The sequence below is a fragment of the Helianthus annuus genome, chromosome 5, assembly GCF_002127325.2.
Source record: "Helianthus annuus cultivar XRQ/B chromosome 5, HanXRQr2.0-SUNRISE, whole genome shotgun sequence".
NCBI classification, from domain to species: domain Eukaryota; kingdom Viridiplantae; phylum Streptophyta; class Magnoliopsida; order Asterales; family Asteraceae; genus Helianthus; species Helianthus annuus.
This window is the reverse complement of record NC_035437.2, coordinates 154,570,515-154,588,709: the sequence shown is the minus strand read 5'-3', so window position 1 is coordinate 154,588,709 and position 18,195 is coordinate 154,570,515. Positions and strand designations below refer to the sequence as shown.

The following is an 18,195-nucleotide window of genomic DNA, read 5'->3' as shown; positions in this document are numbered from 1 at the left end:
CACATGTGCAATATAACATGTACTACAATGTGCATTACATGCTTAAAATTAACTTTTTGAGTTTAGTTTAACTTTTAGGGTTAGTTTTTTTTGGAGGTTTAGGATTAGGATTAGGTTTTTGGGTGTGGGGGGAGGGGGGTTTAGGTTTTTGGGGGGTGGGGGGGGGGGTTAGGTTTTTTTCGGGTTTATGTTTAGGGTTTAGTTTTAGGTTTTCGGGAGGGTGGGGGTGGGGGGTTTAGGTTTTTTTTTTTTTTTTTTTTTTGGGGGGGGGGTTAGGCTTTTGGTGGGAGGGTGAATTTAGGTTTTTTTTTTTGGGGGGGGGGGGGGGGTGGGGGGTTTAGGTTTTTGGGGGGTGTCGGTGGGGGGTGGGTTAAGTGGTTTAGGCTTTCCGTATTAGTGCACATGTGCAGTACAACCAAATTTTTTTTTTTTTGAAATTTTTTTTCCATATATAAAAAGTAGCGATTTTTCTAAAAAAAATTGTAAAAAAAAAAAAATTTTTTTTGTATGTTTTTTAGGCTTTTTTAGTTAGTTTTCGAGTTTTCACAATAAAAGTGGTTTTCATTTGAACCATCCCCTATATATATATATATATATATATATATATATATATATATATAGGGTTGAGTTCATTTCAGAACTCTAAATAACCACAGAACCTTCAGAACTCCTAATAAACAATCATTTTATATATAAGTTTTTGTATTTAGGATCTTCTTATCATCTATTATATATATTTCTATGATTACATACATGTTAAAAGTAGTTTACATATGTTTAATTGCCAAAATTATATATATGTGTCATAACTAATTACATATATGTAAAAAAACTAGTTTACATATGTGTAATTATAAAATTACATATAAAAAATGATAATGTTGCTCTTAACATGTATGTAATCGTAAAAATACACATAATAAATGATAAAATTATCATAAATATAAAAATATATAAATAAAAAGATTGTTTATTCGGAGTTCTGTAAATATTTATGGTTCTGAAATGATCCTGACCCTATATATATAATCTAATCTAATCTAAATATTAATAAAAGACTTCATAAAATGCCACATGCCAGTTTCTCCTACACCCTCAAACATTCCAATTAAAAAATATTTATTTTATTCTATACATTCTTAAAAGGAAATGTCGGTGCATTTCTTTTACCTCCAACTTTGGTAAATCTCTTATTGTTCCATTAAGTAAAGAAGAGATCAAGAGTGCGGTTTTCGAGTGTGGGGCGGATAAAGCTCCAGGTCCAGGTCCAGACGGTTTTAATTTCAAATTCATCAAAAGGTATTGGTCTTTATTCGAAAATGATTTTTCTAACATGTTAGCTTCTTTCTATAGTAAAGGTAATATCTCGGAGGGGTGTGGTTCGTCCTTTATAACTCTTATACCAAAGAACAAGGATCCGTTGGGATTGAAAGACTACAGACCAATTAACCTTATTGGGGTGATTAGTAAGGTTATTTCTAAGATTCTCGCTAATCGGCTCAAAAAGGTTATCGGAAGTATCATCTCAGAAAATCAGACGACTTTTCTTAAAGGAAGGTACATTCTTGACAGTCCCTTAATGTTAAACGAAATTATTGCTTGGTTGAAAAAAGAGAAAAAGAAGGCTTTCCTGCTTAAAATCGATTTTGAAAAGGCGTATGATAATGTTAGTTGGAGGTTTTTGTTGGATATCATGGAGCAAATGGGTTTTCCTAGTCTATGGTGTAAATGGGTGGAAGGGCTTCTTTCCTCGGCTAGGTCCGCGGTGTTGGTCAATGGATCTCCCACCTTTGAGTTTGGTTACTCCAAAGGTATTAGACAAGGCGACCCATTATCTCCGTTCCTTTTCCTAGTGGTTATGGAAGCTCTTTCTAGCAATCTTTTCAAAGCTGGGAGGGATGGGTGGTTTAAAGGTATTAAAACGCCTAATAATGGACCGATTATCTTGCATCTTTTTTATGCGGACGACGCTCTTTTAATGGGGGAATGGGATAAGGATAACGTTTTGGGTGTGGCGAGATGTTTGAGAATTTTTTATCTGTGTTCGGGCCTAAAAATCAATTTACATAAATCTAATTTATACGGGATGGGGGTGGAAGACCTTGGCGGGATGTAATACGGATAACATCCCTCTTTCTTACTTGGGGATTAAGGTAGGGGCTAATATGAATAGAATAAGTAATTGGACATCGATTGTTGAGGTTTTTGATAAAAGGCTGTCGGTTTGGAAAGCGAAATCAATATCGATGGGAGGGAGACTAACCCTGATTAACTCAGTGTTGGAAAGCCTCCCTATCTACTACTTATCGCTGTACAAAATTCCTGTTGGGGTCATTAAGATAATGGAAGCAAAAATGAGAAAATTTCTCTGGGCAGGGTCAAACGATGTTATTAAAATGAATTGGGTAGCTTGGGACTGGGTGACGTGGCCTAAATCTAAAGGAGGGTTGGGTATAAGTCGCATTAAAGAGGTTAATGAGGCTCTTTTAGTCAAATGGGGGTGGAGATACAGGGTGGAAAATCAAAACTTATGGAGGAAAGTGGTCGATGCTTGTCATGGTAATGTGAATCAGAGAAGTTTTCTTCCTTGTAATGGTAAGCTGGGAGGGTGTTGGAAAAATATCGTTAAATCGTTTAACCTTATTAAAATCAAAGGAGGGAGATAGGCCTTTTATGGATAGATGGGGAACAGGGGAATTGGCGGGTTCAATTGGTACTGGTCTAGATTGCCAGAGTCGGACGTGGAGATTAAGGAGTGGCAGGAATGCAGAGAGACCTTAAATAAGGTGATCCTTAACAATTCTAAGGATAGGTGGGTCTGGAATGAAGATAGTCAAGACGGATTTTCGGTGAAGATGGTTAAAACGGCTTTAATCAACGAAAGGGGTAATAGTCAGCTTCCTAATTCTGAATGGTGTAAATGGGTGCCTATTAAATGCAACATTGTGGCGTGGAGAGGTAATTTGGATAGACTTGCTACGAGATTGAATTTAAGAAGAAGAAATGTTGATATCATATCTGTTTTGTGTCCTTTTTGTAACGAGTTTGAGGAAATGGTGGAGCATCTTTTCACAGCATGTTCTATGACGACGGGGGTCTGGGCGGGAATAAGTGAGTGGTGTAAAATTCCACCGATATTTATTTTCGACTTCAAAGACATATTGGATATTCATAACTATTCTCAAGTTGGAAAAAAAGCCAAGAAAATTATTCAAGGTTTGGTTATTATTTGCTGCTGGGTTATTTGGAAAGGTAGGAACGAACTGGTCTTCAAGAAAATCAGCCGTAGACCGCAGGAGTTTGTTAGGGAGATTAAATCGAGAGGTTTTGATTGGTTTAAAAATAGAACGTCTTGTAATAGTATTAGTTGGGGTGAGTGGTGTAAATATCCGATGTATATGTTGTAATTTCCTGCCCTTTGCCCATTTGGGTCGGGGGTGTTTGTTGTGTATTGTCTTTTGCCCGTTTGGGTCGGAGGTGTGTTTTTATTAAAGTTCTCTTTTAAAAAAAAAAATAAAATAAATAAATAACACTTACCCCCTCCATTTTGCAAATGATCACTTTTGCCCCTACTTCATTTTACAATGCCCCTTCCATTTTGTAAATTAGCACTTTTAGCCCTAGATTTGCTACCCCATCCATTTTGCAAGTTAGCACTTTTGGCCCCTACTCCATTTTACAAATTAACCCTTAAGTTATTAATGTTCCAACGTTACCCATGCATTAAATATAATATACATTTTTAATCTATTAAGTTTTTTACTAACTTATTTTTTCTTCAATAACTTTCGTTCGCTAATTTCTTTTTTCAAAAACTAACTTATCACTATGTTTAAAAACTTTGTCCAATATCATTTGACGTCCTCAAGTTTCTAAAGTTTCGAGTTTACCCATTTCGTTCCTTTACTTTAAAAATACTCTTATTTACGTATGCATTTTTATATACGTGTGGGTATAAATTCAAGTTTTTCCACGTTTCGATGTAGACTATTTTTAGGAAACGAGTTAGGTCAAATATAATATGTTTACGTACTTATTTATGTGTGTTTCTAGTTGGTATACATCCAATTAACTTTTGCTCCAAACTGAGTGGAGCCAAGTATAATACGTTTTCATTCGATGCTATAAATCAAAACTACTCTACATTTCGACCCTACCGCATCATGCGACTGGTAAAATTAATATTATATTATATATTACATCTCCTGAGTTTGGTTCTTTCACTTTGCAAAACACTTATGTTTATCCAATGTGTTTTCGTTTGTCATTTTTTGTTTTTTTTCTTTTTAATAGCTCTAATTAATCTATTTTGATTACACATGTCAGTTTTTCCTTTGTACATGTTTTATGTTTTTTTTGTACTTTTCATATGTATGAGTCGGGTCATATATAATACGTTATGATTGTACGGTATAATTTTGATTTACTTTACATTTTGATCAAACTGCAATGCTTATATATGTTGCATTGGGTTAAATCGAATACGTTGAAGCACGTGTTTTATATGGTTAATACACCATATAACATGTAGACTAATTCATTTGATGTTTGCGACAGGCCCGCGGTACATTGTCTACGGGTCATACTACTAGTTTTAGTTTAAAGATTAAAGATAATACCAAACTCAAACCAAATTTCTTCGATACTAGATATTATATTCTAATTTTAAATTCTTTAAATTTCCTAATATTTTTAAGCTTATGAATATAAGATATATTATAAAACCTATATCATTAATATCTGTTAATATTTGAAGTGAATGAATAGTGTTTTAGGTTTGTCATCTCCTGAATGGTCCACGCGCCTTATTGTTGATACACCACGCGTGGACCATTTTCCAGGTGTTCTCTCTCAACTCCTTCTCATTCTCCACTTGCCAAAACGAGAGAGGAGGGAGGGGCTAAGAAAAACGGGATAAAGTGAGAGAGAGAGAGAGAGGGAGAGGGAGAGAGAAAGAGAGATGCCGAAGAAAAGAGAGATCCGCCAGGGTTTGAAGGTTCTAGAGGCGGTTCGGTGGCTGGATCGGAAAGTCGCCACCGTCGACTCAAATCATCAGCGACTAGGGTTCGATTGGTAAGAAACTTAGCCTAAAATTCCTCCCATTCTTGAGTTTAATGAGTTTGAACAGATTAGGGTTTAAGTATTGGTGTTTTATTGGTTGGTAGTCACTATCGGTTAATAACCTGTGAAGTGTTATTGGCTTGCATATCAGAAAGTTTGAGGCTGTAATTAGAGACTATCATCAACATTAGGCTCCTACAACGGTATAATGGTAAGGAACAACAATCTGAACTTGTATATTTTTATTAGTTTTATGACTTTTAAGGAAAATAAAAGTTTTATGTAGATGTAATGGATGAAATAGGTTACAATTAGAATATTTATAGAAGAATCCCTAAACCCAATTAATATCAATTACTATATGTTAATAAGACAATTGAAATGAATAGTGTATTTAACGGTAGGTTAGAGCGTCATAGGAGAAGGGGTTGGACACGTGTAGATAAATTTTTGTTTTAGGTTATGAAGAGACACGTGTTGTGGTGGTATGCCACATTGTCTCAAGATCTTATACCACGTCTGAGAGAGACAAGTGAAAGCAGAGAGAGAAAGTTCCGGAGGCATGGCGGTGCTCCGGCAAAAACCACTTTCCGGAGAAGAATAGCCTGCGACGGAAGCCGGAGGCATGGCGGTGCTCCGGCGACAACCCCTTTCATGTGCGTGAATGGCTCTCTTCTATAAATCGAGAATCAAGGAACGACGGTAGTGGTGCAAGCACAAGACCAACGATGGCTTAGGGTTAGGGTTTCAATATGCAATGATCAATCCGTCATTGACGATGGTGTGTCTCCAAATTCTGACGATAAACCAACAAAAATGAGGTACATAAAGTTTTACAGGCTTATAATCCATGACTGTGATTTGTTTAAATAGAATTATTATGGTTACTGAATCTGAAGGCAATGTCGGTGGTTCTGGTTATAGTTATGATGCTGGTTCTGGTTATAGCGATGGCGGTGATCTCAGAAACGAACTCCGGTGACCTGATTTGGGTTCTAGAGAGATTCCGGCCACTCCTTTTTACATTGTAAGTTTGCTTTTCTTGGGGGTTCAGGGACCGATAAAGATGGTATCGGGCATGAAAGTGATTCCGGGGGCGGTGAAGCTCTTATCAAAGGGTTTGGATTTAGTTGATTTGGGGAAAGACTAGACTAACTAATGATTTAAAAAATGCAATTAGGTACAAAGAAAGAATGATTGAGATGGGTACACGTTTGGTGGCAAATACTGATTCATTTTTTTAAAACAATATATTTGATTATATGTATGTAAGTATAAATTAATGATTCCTGTCTCGAAATAGAGCTACATTATTCAAATAATAAATAACTATCAATATGGTAAATCTAAATCTTTGTACACGTATATAAGATATGAATCTGAAAACATAAATAAGCAGAATGGTGGACATAAAAATTGAGTTTTTCATTTGAAAAACTTCTACCAATAACAAACCTACTATTATACCTTTGTGTAACACCTCGAAAATTCCTGTCCAATAAAATAAAGACACGTGTCATGTGGGACAAACGTGTCAGTAACCCGGATCAAATATAAAGATGTATGGTAGGATTTTTAAGAGGGCGTCATGTTATTAAAAATACCTCTGAATGACCCAAGGGCGACATGTTATTAAAACACCTCTGAATGACCCAAATTTATAAATCCCAAGATCCTTAAATCATTTGATAAACATCTGATATATTAACTGGTTGTTTCTAAATAAATAAAATTCCATCCTTTATATGGAAATTAGATTATTAAGAATGTTACTGCAAGAAGAATCCTGAATTAAATCCTTGTAAAAGGAGTTGGAAATAATCTAAATAAGCAAGATCATAAATTGTGAGAATCCAAGACTTGTTCTTGGTATTTCCGTCAATTCCATCTTCGTACAAGAATCCAAGTGAAGTGAAAACATGTAAGGGATATACAAGCATGCAATGGCTGAACAAGAAGGTCCCACAACTGAAAAAGATGGCATGGATTCGGACTTGTATGATAGCATGGTCAAGGCTTGAAAGTTTGCAAAATTTTGTCCTTTGACCGTCGGTTACGGACCGTAAGGGTCATGACTTACGGTCCGTAAGGTGCATACCTGGGCGATTTCAGCAAAGGTCGGTTACGGACCGTAACTGTTTCAGCATACGGTCCGCAAGAGGAGCATACGGACCGCAAGAGCTTAGGCTTACGGTCCGTAAGGCTGTCGCTGGCAGCAGGTTTTGGACAGCTGCCTGTTCAGCCTGTTACACTGACTTAAATGGATGGTTTTCGAAACCAGGGTCTTGCTAGGCAGTATTTAGCCACATAGGGGCACCTGGAACCATCTCACATCAATTGTAGAGTTGCATGTCATGATCTTGGACCATATGGTTCACTATAAAAGGACTTGAGTTGTGATCATATGGACTTGCTCACTTGCATTTTTGTTCAAGCACCTTGGAGCTTCTCTGGACAGCAACCAAGACTCCCTTAAGTCTCTAATCCTATTTAGGACCATCGTAAGTGATCCTAATCATCCTTAATCCATTTTAGCTTAGTTAATTAGCTAAAAGTCAAACTATCGTAATTAAGGTTTGACTTCGAGATTAGTCCATAATTACTCAGTCAAATCTCGAATTAAAAATACCTATAAGTAGGTAATTATGTGGGTAACAAACCCTTAAAAGGGTATTTCCAGATTCCCACTCTAACTATGTTAATTGTCGAGTCAAAGCATACTTTAAAAAGTCAACAGAATGCTTAAATCCAAATTAACTTATAATTAGCAATGTAGGATACATGCAACCTGTTTGATCATTAATATAACTTGGTAACTAATGTAAGAACATGTCCCAACATGTTCAACTCGACAATTTTCTGTTTAGACCCGGTTTGGAACCGAAAGTCGCATAGTTTGACTTTCGCTTTGACTTTCAGTTCTGACTCGTTTTATTCAAGGTTAGGATTGCCTTAGAGCTTCTTTTGGACCTAGTAACATGTTAGTATAACCCTCTGTGATTATACGGCTTGGTTCACTAGTTGTCTAATTATTATACAAGTATTCCGTTAAATGCCATATGTTGACCATTATGCTCAAATATCCATAAAATGTGATTTTTGAAAATATGAAAGGGTAAATATCTTAGTTACTAAATTATAAACTTGTAACCGAAATTTGACATCAGTTTGAGGTCTAGATTAAGAGTTATGCTCATTAGCGTAATTAGAAGCTTTCTTAATAATTAATTAGCATAATTTGCATATAGCCTATCTAAACCCAAATTTTTATACAAAACTTTATACCCACTTATATATAATAATATTTTGGGATTTTTAGAGATTTTTATTTATTTTTAGGCTGAGTATAACTTAGAGTTTTAAGCTTATTTCGGTAATTACCGGTTTTGCCCTTTTGGGCCATAAAATGAGTTTTATAGATCCTTTTGACCCCAAACCTTTTTCTACTGATCCATTATGGTAAATATATTATTTTGAGCCTTCTGGAATTATAAAAATATCAGCTTTCCTTTGAAAACCCGGAAATGGCTTCAAATCGCCTTTTTAGGCATTTTTACGACATAGTATGTAATAAAACTAGTTTATATATATATAAGGGTCAATACCTACTGATATATTTAGTAAATTTTTATGTAATAACAGTAAACTAAAGTTTCAAACTCAGGTTTCCAATTTTGACCTTCTAGGCTTATGTGAAATTACCAAAATGCCCTTTCGGTGCATAAGATGGTTTTAATTAATAAAATTCACATATGTTTGATACTATACTGTTATAACATAGTAAACTAAGTATATTTACTGATTTACTCAGATATGTAACTCAGATTACTAGTTTAACTCTATTATACCCTTTAACATGACCAAAACGCCCTTTTGAGGCATAATTTGAGTTTAAACTTATTATGGGCATAATTGGACATATCTTACTGATATCACAACATATTTAGTGCATATAATCTCAGGGAACTTGTATATGATTTATATGGGTACCCGTTACGCACTTTCGCGTTCGGATCGGCTTATGTAACTAGTTTATGCATGTTAGCCGAAACGGGTCAAACCATATCATCTTTGTCTCAAAATCCAGAATGTGTTTAGTTTACCCATATTATACAAGTCTCCAAACTTGTTGGGTCTAAATCACATTCCTTCCCGGTTTTCGCCTTTCATGCGATTAAACCGCATTTATTTATGAAACTAACCGATCTAAGCTTAGGCTAAGTAAAAGACCCGTTAGGATTCTAATAGGTTATTATAAACCTTCGTTCTAGAATAGGAGACCCGGTAAAAGATACTTGCACTTGCTTGTTGTGGTTATTACTTGCTCAGGTAAATACTTTTAACTTATTTTCCCTTATACGGGCTTGGGGTACGGTATATAAAATACCGCTTGGTCGGGCATTTGACCATAATCGATTAGTGGTTAAGTATTATCAAGATGACCCGTTTGAAAATTGGTTTTGTTTGTTTTACGCCTTTGGGAGTTTAATGACCATGTCCCGGATATCCTTGGCATCATTCATGAAATGGCCACGACCTTGACATGCGGGTGTAGGCGTACACCCGACAATGTGTCCATATTTATTAACGTATAACCGTTGGTTTCCCGCCGCGGATTTATACTATGTGGTGTGTCTATTAATCTTAAACCCGGCACGAACCGGGCGACTGAACGCATAACAAACATGTAATTCTTTTACAAGTTTAGATTTGATTAATTATCCCAAGTTATAAAAAGTTTTGTGCCATGTGCATTCAAATCAATTTTTAAAACCTTTTTAAAATGAGTCAGTTAAATTGTATTTACCAGTGTAAACTGACGTATTTTCCCCAAAAAGATTAAGTGCAGGTTCTACACGTAATAAAGCTGGCTACTCCTTAGCATCGTTAGAGTCTCGCAAGCTTGGATGCCATTTATCTGTTGAACAGTTCTCCTTTTTATTTTGATCCGCCTGTGGATCTATTTCAGCTACATTGTGATACTTGGATATTACAGTATGTTTGGTTGAAATAAATCTATCTTTTTGCTTCCGCTGTGCATTATAATTTGTGTTGTTTGACTATGATGATATCAACTACGTCACGATACTCCCCCACCGGGCCCACCGGTGACACGTGGAAATTTGGGGTGTGACAGGTTGGTATCAGAGCCAACACTGAGTGAATTAAACACTAGCCTTTTGTGTTTAATCTCAGTGCACAAATTGCACATTCCTCGAGTTCCGAGTCTAGACAACGAACATAGGACAAACTCTGTTTTGTTTTTGATTTGTTCGGTCTTTTATTTTTATATATATTGGTCGTTATCTTAACCATGTTTGCAGGTTAAATATGCCGCCGAGATTTTTAAGAGGCAGAGGCAAAGGCCCAGTTACGGGTCATGATCACGAGGCCGGACCATCGCACCGGAGAACGCCGTCAATTACCATGAGTACTAGCCCGCATGAGCCATGGAGGCTCTACGTCGAACCCGGGAGGCGGTCGGTCTCCCTCAGTTCCTCACCTTCGTATCTGCATTCTTTTGGGCCCACTCGGAGAATGAGCCCAACAAACAACCACCTTCTTTTATACCTTGACAAAGATCGAACTCACACCATTCCTTTGGTGACCCTTCACCTATCTTCCAGAGCCGGTTCAACCCGGCTAATATCATTCAAGAACCCGTGGGTTTTAACCCACTAGGACCCGAGGATCACTTCTCAGGGGATCACGCGGACGACATGGACGAAGACACGGATCCCGTGGAGCCTGCGACCGGAACACCAAACCACCCCATCGAAATCTCCGATGGGTCATCTTTCCACGGATCGCCTTATCGCGGTCCTGACAGTTACCAGGCGAGGTTTAACTAGTGGGACTGGTATTTCACGCCCTCCGAACACTCGTCCCCATACCAGCAGCAGCAGCAACAGCAGCAGGATCCCTTCGAGGATCACCGATTTATGGCAGTCACTCCGCCACCACCACCACCAGTGGAACAACAGCCGCCTCCGGAGCCACCGAGGCGGAGAAGGTCAAACGCACGGATGTCCGTGCGAGGGGGTGTCCGCATCAGAACACCCCAACCATCGAGTGGCAGTCACTATCCGCCACTCCAGGAAGAAGAAGAACCACAGATAGGGGGTCCATCAAACCCCGTTCAAGAGATCAACTCTGCGCCTATGGCGCCACCAGTGGGTTTTGATAACCCAATCCCTGCCTACGCCGGTTCAGCGGCGTACAACCCTTTTGAGCAGCCGACTCATACCCATTATGACTACGCCAATGTGGACCCATACCAGGAGCATGGGACTACAATGTCCATCATCCAGAGGGACCTTATGGAGGCCTTTGGATGACTGGTTACCCAACTTATGGGTACCAGCGTCCGCCACCTCCTCAACCTCTGTATCAGCCGCCGCAGCCGCAGCTGATCCCGCCGGAGCGCCAGCAAGAGGTCCTCGATAGATTGGACCACTGTGAAGAGGAAATCCGAACGGTACGGGAGAGCAACCGAGGCTTCTTCAAGGGTCCGTCGGACCTACTCAAAGGGAAGTCTAAGAGAAGGGGTCATTGAAGACCTTTGGTTATTTTATTTTTATGTAATCAAGTCCCTGCGTGGACTTTTGCTTCAGTACCCAGCCCCTGCGTGGGCTTGTCATTTTATATTCTGCCCATGTGTGGGCATGTCTTTTAGTTGACCCCTGCGTGGGTTTGTTTTGTTTTTCCGCCCCTGCGTGGGCATTTATTTTCGTAGAAGTCCCGTTTAGGGCAACTGATGTACTGGTTCAAACAATTTATGGGATGTTCTAGTTTAAATTTTCATTTTATTTTAATATTAATTATGTGCTTAAAACATGAAATAAATGAAAATAATGAAAAGATCTGCCATTATATTAAAATGGTAAAATCTAACAAGAACAGAGACCTAGCCATATGTTATCATAAAACAAGGCCAAGATGGTAGTTCCATAATTAGATTAAGATCCATATTAACATCTCAAATTAGGATTGCTCTGCGTTAATTATTAACAGAATCTTGGGGGTAAAACCTAGCCACGTGTCATTATAGACATGGCCAAGACGGTAGAACCTGTCCAACGGATTTCAAATTTTGTTAACATCACTAAGTATGTTAACACTCTTGGCAAACTGTGAATCAGTAAAGTCACACAGGCCATCTTTTAAAAGGGGTTAATTTAAATTCCCTTAATTATATAACCGCCTCTTAAGGGGCGAAGTGCCTGTGGGCAATAATTAAACGTCCTCTGGGACTAAAAACAGTGGTAGCTTATGACTCCCTGTAATAAACGGTGATGAACTATGGCTCAAACCTAAATACCTGGGTACTGTAAATTCCTGGTTTATAATTAAAATAAATTGTCCTTTGTTGGTGCACTTGTGTCTGTACTTTGTCTGTATTTTGTAATGTTATAAAACGATGTCTTTTGTTAGTCTTGTTTACGTCTTGTGTTGTTAATATGTGTTTTGATGTAAGTTTGACCAAGTAAACCATCCTCCTGGTTTGACTTGGCCAAACAGTTAACACATGATTTGTAAGTTGTTGTGTCGAAGGATGAGTCATCGAAGGATTGTTTATATCCTTCGATGAGCTCGAAAGATAACCTTCGATGGATGTAGATGGACCTCGAAGGATATACCATCCTTCGAGGTATATGTGGATCCTTTGATAGGTGTCTGGTCGATAGATGATCTTTCGATCAGACAATTTGATCCTTCGACCAGATGGTCTGTTATAGATATATATAGTCATGTATGGGTTCACTTCCCAGTTAGACAGTTTTAGACAGAAAGATAGAAAGTGTGTGTGAGTGAACTAAGTCTTGTAGAGAGCATTTTTAGTTTGGTCAAGGGCTGTAACCGTGTCCACTGAAATACAAGAGAAAACTTTGATATCTCGTGTGTCTACCTTTCTCTTTGTAGCTTGTGTTCTCATATAAACTACCGGTTTGCATTCTAGCTTGGATTCCGCACTTGCTAGTGTGTTAAACATAACAAGGATAAGGTTTAACCTCAACCTCCGAGGGACCTACAAGTGGTATCAGAGCCGTGGCTCTTTTCCTTGTTAAAAACCGAGTTTATACAAGACTTTGGAGTGTTTGGACAAAACTCACATGGTTTAGCACCCATTTTTAGTGTTTTCCCGCATTTCTAGACGTAAAAACGTGTTCTAAACTAACCGGGTGTGTTAAAGGATGGGTTGGGTAACTTAAAAATTTGTTTTTAAGAAGTTTGGTCATTTCCGGCCAAAATTCCGGCTTACTCCGGTGACCGGTTTTTCTGGATAAGAACCTTCTATTTTAGGCAATATTTTATTGGTCAAATCTGAGTTGGTAGAAAGCATGGTCTGAACATACCTTTCTGCCGAAAGTTGTCTACCAACCAATCACCTTTTCACCAACCTGTCACTATTTGTCTGTTGTGTCAGTTCAGATCGAAGGATATCCTTCGAAGTCGAAAGATCATCTTTCGATCAAAGGAGGTTCGACAGATATTCATCCTTCGAACATCCTTCGAAGTCTGTGACTTATCTTTCGATCCAAGGAATCTTTTCGAAGGATATATCTTTCTAGCTACAGTTTCTTATTCGAAAGATAAGGATCCTTCGTTTGGAGAATCTTTCGAAAACATTGTTCGAAATTCAACAGTGATCTTTCGAACACTGTTGATCCTTCGAACAAGTAGTATCTTTCGATCCCAGTCTGTTTAAGTTTAACAAGTTTGTGTTTTTCAGGTCTTTCGATCAAGGATCTTTCGGCTGTCTGTTCTCATTCAAGATATTAACATAGTTTGTGAAAATTATATTTTTTTTTAAAAAAAAAAAGAGGAAGAACTTGTTTTTCAAATTTTAAATCAACTTTCACTTAATATATTAATTGTTGTAAAATGGGAACAAATGGTCAGTGGGATCCAACTGCGTGGACTCAAACAACTTTGACTCCACAATCATCAGCTATGCAATCATCAGCCACGCAATCTGCGTCAGATTTCAACAAAACTGCATGGATGTAGGCTATTGCCCCACCTCAAGCTGCAATGATAACTGCAAATCAATGGGCATTGGTCACAAATCAAAGCAGCAGCATTCAAGCAATGATGCAGAACGACAGTGAAGCTGGTACAAGCATAAAACCGCCAAAGCTAAATCACATCAATGATTGGGGATGGTGGAAAGAAAGGCTGAGAACTTATGTTCAGGGGCAAGGTCAAGATCTATGGATGTGCTTTTTCACCGCATTTGACAATGAGTTGGAAGTTGCAGGATCTAATCCAGAAACTTACAGCACTATGTCTGATGATGATAAGAAGAAATTTGAGTTAGAAAAGAAAGCATTCATGATTCTCACACAAGCTCTTCACAGAGACATTTACCACCAGTTTGTTTACTGCACGACTACTAAAAGCTTGTGGGATATGCTCACGTTACGATGTGAAGGAAATGCTCAATCTAGAAAGATCAAGCAAGAATTACTGAAGAACGAGTTTGAAGGATTCACGTGTATGGAGAATGAGACTTTGGCAGAGTTATCTACAAGGTTCCATCACTTGTTGAGCGAGATGTTTGCTTTTAGAGTCACTGCCACTCCACAAGAAATGGTGAAGAGATTTGCTGATAGCCTACCAGCAAAGTGGAGCAGTTTTCTTGAAATTCTCAAAGAAAATGGTGTTCTAGACACAATCACCGTTTATGAGTTAATTCAAAAATTGGAGAACAAGGATGTAGAAGAAAAGCTTAAGGCAAAAAGAACACTAACTCCTCAAAATCCAGAGATGTACTATGGGATTACAGGAGGTATCAGTGGAGAAAAACCAGCCTCTCAACATGCGAAACTTCAAACAGCTTTCATCTCAAACACCGGACCTTCCACAACAAATCAGTTTGATCCTTCAGCATACACGATGATGTATTCAAGACCAGATTCTTCTTCTCAACAACAGTATGTGCAACCGACAGCTCAGCAATTCACACCACCGCCTTTCTTAGACCCAAACAGAGCTCAGCAGCAACAACCGCAACAGCAAGGGTTTTATGGAAGCTCTTCAAACTTTCAAGCCACTTCCAATCCGAACACAGTCAGATTAGACACTTCCAACTTTTCCAAAGTCATTGTTGAAATAGCCAAGGAGCATATGGAGATGTTGAATACCTTGGTTAGTGCTTATTGTGGATTAGTCGCAGGTCAGATTGGGAATATCAATCTAACCAATGAAGATTATCAGCAAGTGGATAAAGAAGAGTTTGAAATGATGGATATCAAATGGGCTCTTGCTAGTGCAATTCGAAGAGCAAAGGAGTTTATGGAAAGGACGGGGAGAACCAACTTGGAAAGCAACAACAACACCAAGTATGGTTTTGATAAGAATGCTGTCACCTGCTTTAATTGTGGTGAAAAGGGTCACTTCAAGCGGGAGTGTCAGAAGCCACCTAAGCAAGGAAATCAGAATCCCTTCAGGAATCAAGGACAGCCACAACAGCAACAGAACAACAATTCTGTCAGATCAATAGTTCCTGTTGGAGGAAATGCATCTGGATCCACAAACACTAATCCCCACAGAGGATTGGTTGTTCAAGCTGATGAAATCTGCAACTGGAACCTTCAGCTTGGAGAAGGAGGAAATGGTGGAACAGCATGTTATGCTAAAGTGATTGAGAAGGTAATAGAACCCGTGTCTGCTGGTGAATCTTCAGAAGATGAAGATAGTTCGGGTTATAGTGGGAGCATGGATGGAGAATCACTTGATGCTGGTGATTTATCAAGTGATGCTTTAGATTTGGAAGTTGATGAGCTTTTGGCTGAAGCTGAAGCATTATGCAAGAGGAGATCTATTCTCTGCCAGAAATCTGCTGGAACTTCCGAGAAGCTTGCTCAGTTTTTCTCTGAAGATGGATCTTTTTCTTTTCATACAGCCTTTATGGCTCACGTAGAAGGTCAGACTTCTCAGGTATGTGATACTAATTCTGACTCTATTTCTGTTGCTATTGAATGTGCAAAGTGCTTAAAATATGCAGAAAAGGAAAGTCAATTTGAAATCACACACAAACACAATCAAGAATTGATTGTAGATCTTTCTAAAGCAACCGAAGCTAACTTGTTTTTAACCAGAAATGAAAAGGAATTTAAAGCAACAATTGCGTCATTAAGACATGATGTTTCAGAATTACAAAAGGCTGTTTTGAGAAAACAACATGCTAACAATAATCTTATTGACACAATTGAAAAGCAAATGGTAGAGTTAGCAACAGCTCGATGTGAATGTGAGACAATTAAGCAGAAATTGGAAAGCTATTCCAATTCCCGCTATGTATTGGATCACATCATTGATGTTCAAAAGAAAAAGGGGGATACAAAATGTATTGGATTCAAATCATGCCCTCCCCCAATGAATCACAATTACTCCAAATTGCCTGATGACGAGGATATGCCCCGTTTTGAACCTACTGTGCCACTTGGTCTAGATGACTTTGCAGCAGGCCTCGGGTTCACAACTGGTACATCATCCTCGGGTCAATCAGAATCTGAGAATGTGACAGATTCATCGTGTGTTAAGGAACAGAGTTCTCCCATTATTGAGGATGCTGATTCTTCGGACGATGAATCTGAAGAAATTGTGAAACAACAGTCTAACTCGGTTACAACAGATATTCCTATCGAGAATCACATTCTGTGTGATCCACCAGTGAAACCGAGTAAGACTGAAATGTCAAAAGCAATGGAGTCCCTTATAGTTAGCCCTGAAGGGAATAACTTGTTGTATACGCTCAAAGGAGATAGCAAAATCTACTCTAACAAAGATTTTCCAATTAAAAATGTAAATCAAGATTTAATTGAGCAAATTTTTGAAGGATGTACTGATAAGTTTTTAGGGAACAAAAGTGGCAAAGTTACCGTCACTCAATGTGATCCAATTCCATGTGAACAAATTAGAAAACAATACAGAAACCAAAAACTACCAATTGAGCGAAAACAACAAGTCAACTCCGGAAAGGGTAAGGTACAGGGAAAGAAGGCTCAGAACAAGAATGTTCAAGCACCTAAAGTTCAGCAGCCTAAGACTGAACAACCAAAGGTTCAACAACCTAAAGTTGAACAGTCTAAGGCTACTCAAACTAAGGCTGCACAACCTAAAATTCAACAATCAAAGGTTGAGCAACCTAAGGTTCAACAACAAAAGGTGCAAAACAAAAGAGCTCCTGTTAAGAAACAAAAGAGCTCCACGGGTTCAGACAAACTTGAAACATTTCAGGATAAATCTAACGTTGATTTTGTAAAACAAGTTAGAATTTTAAAAAGAAATGATCAGAATAATTACACCCAACACACCAACGGATGTGATTTAGGTCCAAGCACGTCTAGATCACAAAGTTCATTGTCTGGTTCTCCGTCTGGTCATCAACATGTTTCTCCGAGGTTTGTAGAGCGGAGAACATGCTTTGAATGTGGCACAGTTGGGCATATTGTAAGATATTGCCCATACGTGCAAAAGCTGAAGTCAAAAACGAGTGCTCCCCAAGAAATCAATTACCAAAAACGACCAGTTTCCCCGAAACAGGACCCACGTGTCTTGAAAGAAAGGGAAAAGAAGCTAAAGCAAAAGAATCAAAAGGTGATTGAAAAGGCCTTGAAATCAGAGGTCAAAGAAGAAAAACCTGTACAAGCAAAACCTGAAACTGTAAAACCAGTAAATGCTAAAACAATGAATTCAAATACTGGTAAAAGACAAACAGCTTGGAAGCAAAAGCAGGTAATTCAATCAGGGGGAGCACCACAGGTTCTTTTTCCTAATCATCAAGTGATTGAAATCACCTTCCTTGATGATCAAGGACGACCCAAGTCCACAAAGGCTTGGGTCCCCCTCTCAAACTGATAAGTTAGTTGCATGTGCAGGCGGCTCCAGGAGGAACTATTAATAGTCATTAGATTGTTGATAGTGGGGCTTCCAGGCACATGACGGGCGACTATCGTCTTCTTTTCGATGTGCGAAGTATAAGAGGAGGTTATGTCGCGTTTTCTGGAGGCAAAGGAGGGTATATCACCGGCGAGGGAATGATCTCAAATGGAGTTGTGAGTTTCGACAAAATCAATTATGTGCAACAGTTGGATCATAATCTCCTGAGTGTTTCTCAGATCTGCG

At 38.4% G+C, this 18,195-nt stretch overlaps 1 protein-coding gene across 1 annotated transcript; it reads left to right on the top strand.

Annotated features, from left to right (window-relative positions):
* Positions 1–2,681: 2,681 nt before the first annotated feature.
* Positions 2,682–6,195, top strand: LOC110943979. Its single transcript, XM_035990024.1, has 3 exons — positions 2,682–3,216; positions 5,961–6,017; positions 6,116–6,195. The coding sequence occupies exons 1-3, from the start codon at positions 2,682–2,684 to the stop codon at positions 6,193–6,195; spliced, it is 672 nt and encodes a 223-aa protein (XP_035845917.1).
* The last annotated feature ends 12,000 nt before the right edge of the window (positions 6,196–18,195 follow it).

Coding starts and splice junctions, on each gene's coding strand:
- LOC110943979 (XM_035990024.1), top strand. CDS start 2,682: ATGGGGAACAGGGGAATTGGCGGGTTCAATTGGTACTGGTCTAGATTG. Junction 3,217..5,960: donor AGCCAAGAAAATTATTCAAG/GTTTGGTTATTA, acceptor CTGAATCTGAAG/GCAATGTCGGTGGTTCTGGT. Junction 6,018..6,115: donor TTCTGGTTATAGCGATGGCG/GTGATCTCAGAA, acceptor TTGGGGGTTCAG/GGACCGATAAAGATGGTATC.